This window comes from Sapajus apella, unplaced genomic scaffold (assembly GCF_009761245.1).
Source record: "Sapajus apella isolate SASKATOON/1434 unplaced genomic scaffold, GSC_monkey_1.0 scaffold165, whole genome shotgun sequence".
Classification (NCBI taxonomy): domain Eukaryota; kingdom Metazoa; phylum Chordata; class Mammalia; order Primates; family Cebidae; genus Sapajus; species Sapajus apella.
Window position 1 is genome coordinate 359924 of NW_022437105.1, and position 2075 is coordinate 361998.

At 46.8% G+C, this 2075-nt stretch overlaps 1 protein-coding gene across 1 annotated transcript in view; it reads right to left on the minus strand.

Annotated features, from left to right (window-relative positions):
- Positions 1-534: 534 nt before the first annotated feature.
- Positions 535-2075, minus strand: part of LOC116542264 (putative uncharacterized protein AFDN-DT) — a 2255-nt gene continuing 714 nt past the window's right edge. The window contains exons 3-4 of the mRNA XM_032267100.1: positions 2010-2051; positions 535-1974 (exon numbers count right to left, since the gene is read on the minus strand). Of these exons, the coding sequence (XP_032122991.1) occupies positions 1829-1974; positions 2010-2051 (188 nt within the window). The 3' untranslated portion in view covers positions 535-1828. The remainder of the gene's footprint in view (positions 1975-2009; positions 2052-2075) is intronic.

Genomic DNA, 2075 nt, shown 5'->3' on the forward strand with positions numbered 1-2075 from the left:
AAAGGATATCTAAAATGATATAGTAGAAACTTAAATTTTCAAAAACGGACTTACAGATTAAAAACGTCTTCTTTCTCAACCCAGCCCAGCACAGATTCGTCTAGCTTCAGTACAGCCCTTTATCGTGCATTTCAGTCTCCCCATGTATAAAATGGAGTAACAGAAAAGCCCATGGTTTTATTTTTATACATCGTTTCTTGGATATCATTTAAGTACGATTTTTACATGTACCAGAATCCAGTGGTACAATGAACAGAAGATGGTAGCATGTCTATTTTTTATTTTCTATGTGGTATCAAAATTAACATGCAGCTCAGAATATCATCCTGCAGTCTTGAGCAACGACAGTGAAATAATTTATCAGCCTGGAAATTCTCATGGCCTGAACATATACCAGTTATGGGAATGTTCATGATTTAAGAATCATAGGTATTTCTGTTAATTTCTAGCTGCTCTTAAACATTTGTCAATAAACGAATGCTGGTTGGGACCTACAATGAACTGTAGTTTAGATACTGATACACCACTCACACCTAACACAAATGGGGACTTTTAATGACAGTCAGAAAAACAAGAATACTTCACCTTGATTTAGAGCCTTCTATGTGATGGTCTTGCATCACGCACTAGGTGTTTCACATATGCAATTTGTTTTTTATTAGAAAAATAACACTGCAGAGAGCCCATAACTGCTTTCCAGGAAACCTGAATCTTCTCTTTAACGATGCTACACATACTTGCTTTGGATACCAGCAATCTAACCGCCAGCTTTGCAAACTAATTCTCCAAGAGGCAAGTCATTCTTGGTAACAGCATCCTGAAGCATGGAGCTCCTGAGGCTGGAGCTCACTTAACCTGGTGCCAGGAATCTGTAAAGCACGTGTGGAAGGAACCCAGTGAGAGTCCGCTGGGCGGGCACGAGGATCTCACATGGTAAAAACTCGAGTCTATCGGGAAGCACAGGAGCTCAAAGGCATAAGGAAATCGAACGCTAGAACATGAAGATGTCATTTAGACACAGACGCTTTTCTGCAAGTCACCACACTTTAATTTTAATAAAGGAGACTAGAGATCTATTGAAGAATTCATTCCCCCATGGCACGGGTTCCATGCCCCAGGCTCCTCTGCTGAGACGCCTCCTTATGTAGCTGGACTGGAAGAGTGCTGCAGAAAAGGCAGAACCAAGTGGAGATGACAGAATTCTCTAATTGCCTGCAAAAGAGGAAATCCAGTTGGTGGAGAGTAAAATTATTTCCCCACTGGAAAAAAAAGCAATGACCAAAATAAAAAGGCTTTGTCAAATAAAGTTCACTCTTCTCATTACTTGCCTTAGTGTTTCAAAGATGAACGCTTTTTGTTAGGACACGTCACAGATAAGGTAAGAATGCAGAGTCACCTGACTGACTGCATGGGGGAGACTGTTGGGATGTGTCCCACTGCCAAAAAAGGGGGAGGGGCTGTGTAAAAAGGACAATGAAGAAGAATTCCTACAATTCACAAAGCTAGCTACTGAAATTAATCTCAGGGTTCCACGTCCACGGGCCACGTACAGGATTTAAGACGACGCTCACGTGGCACCTGTCAGTGCTAACCTGGGCGCATCAAAGCGTTCCCTGGACGTTCTCCGCGCCGGTTAAGGATTTGCAGATAACAATGTGTCTGAGAGAAGAGGCATTTTCTAAGGAGACAAAGGGAGTGGGCCCTCCAGCCTCGCTCTGCCGGAGGAGCACGCCCTGCATTGGGGGGCTCCAACCCCGGGAGCGGCGGGGTGGGGGCCTAGGAAACGCTGGCACGGTTCAGAAAACAGGACCCTTGAAATGTACACAGCCTAATAACGTTTCGTCCAACGAAGAAAACAGCTTGAAAAGGTCGGCTTCGAAGCGACCCCAGCAGAAAGGAGTCCCACTGGAGGAAAAACGCGCAGCAGCCCCGGGGCAAGGCGCGGGCGGGCGGGTGGAGCGGGAGCACCGGGCCCTCGGGGGCGGCCGCGGGGCAGGAGTGGGGGCCGCACCCGCCCTGAGCCCAGTACCTGGGTCGCCACGCCCACCTGTCTACACCCAGCGCCGCCCGTCCGA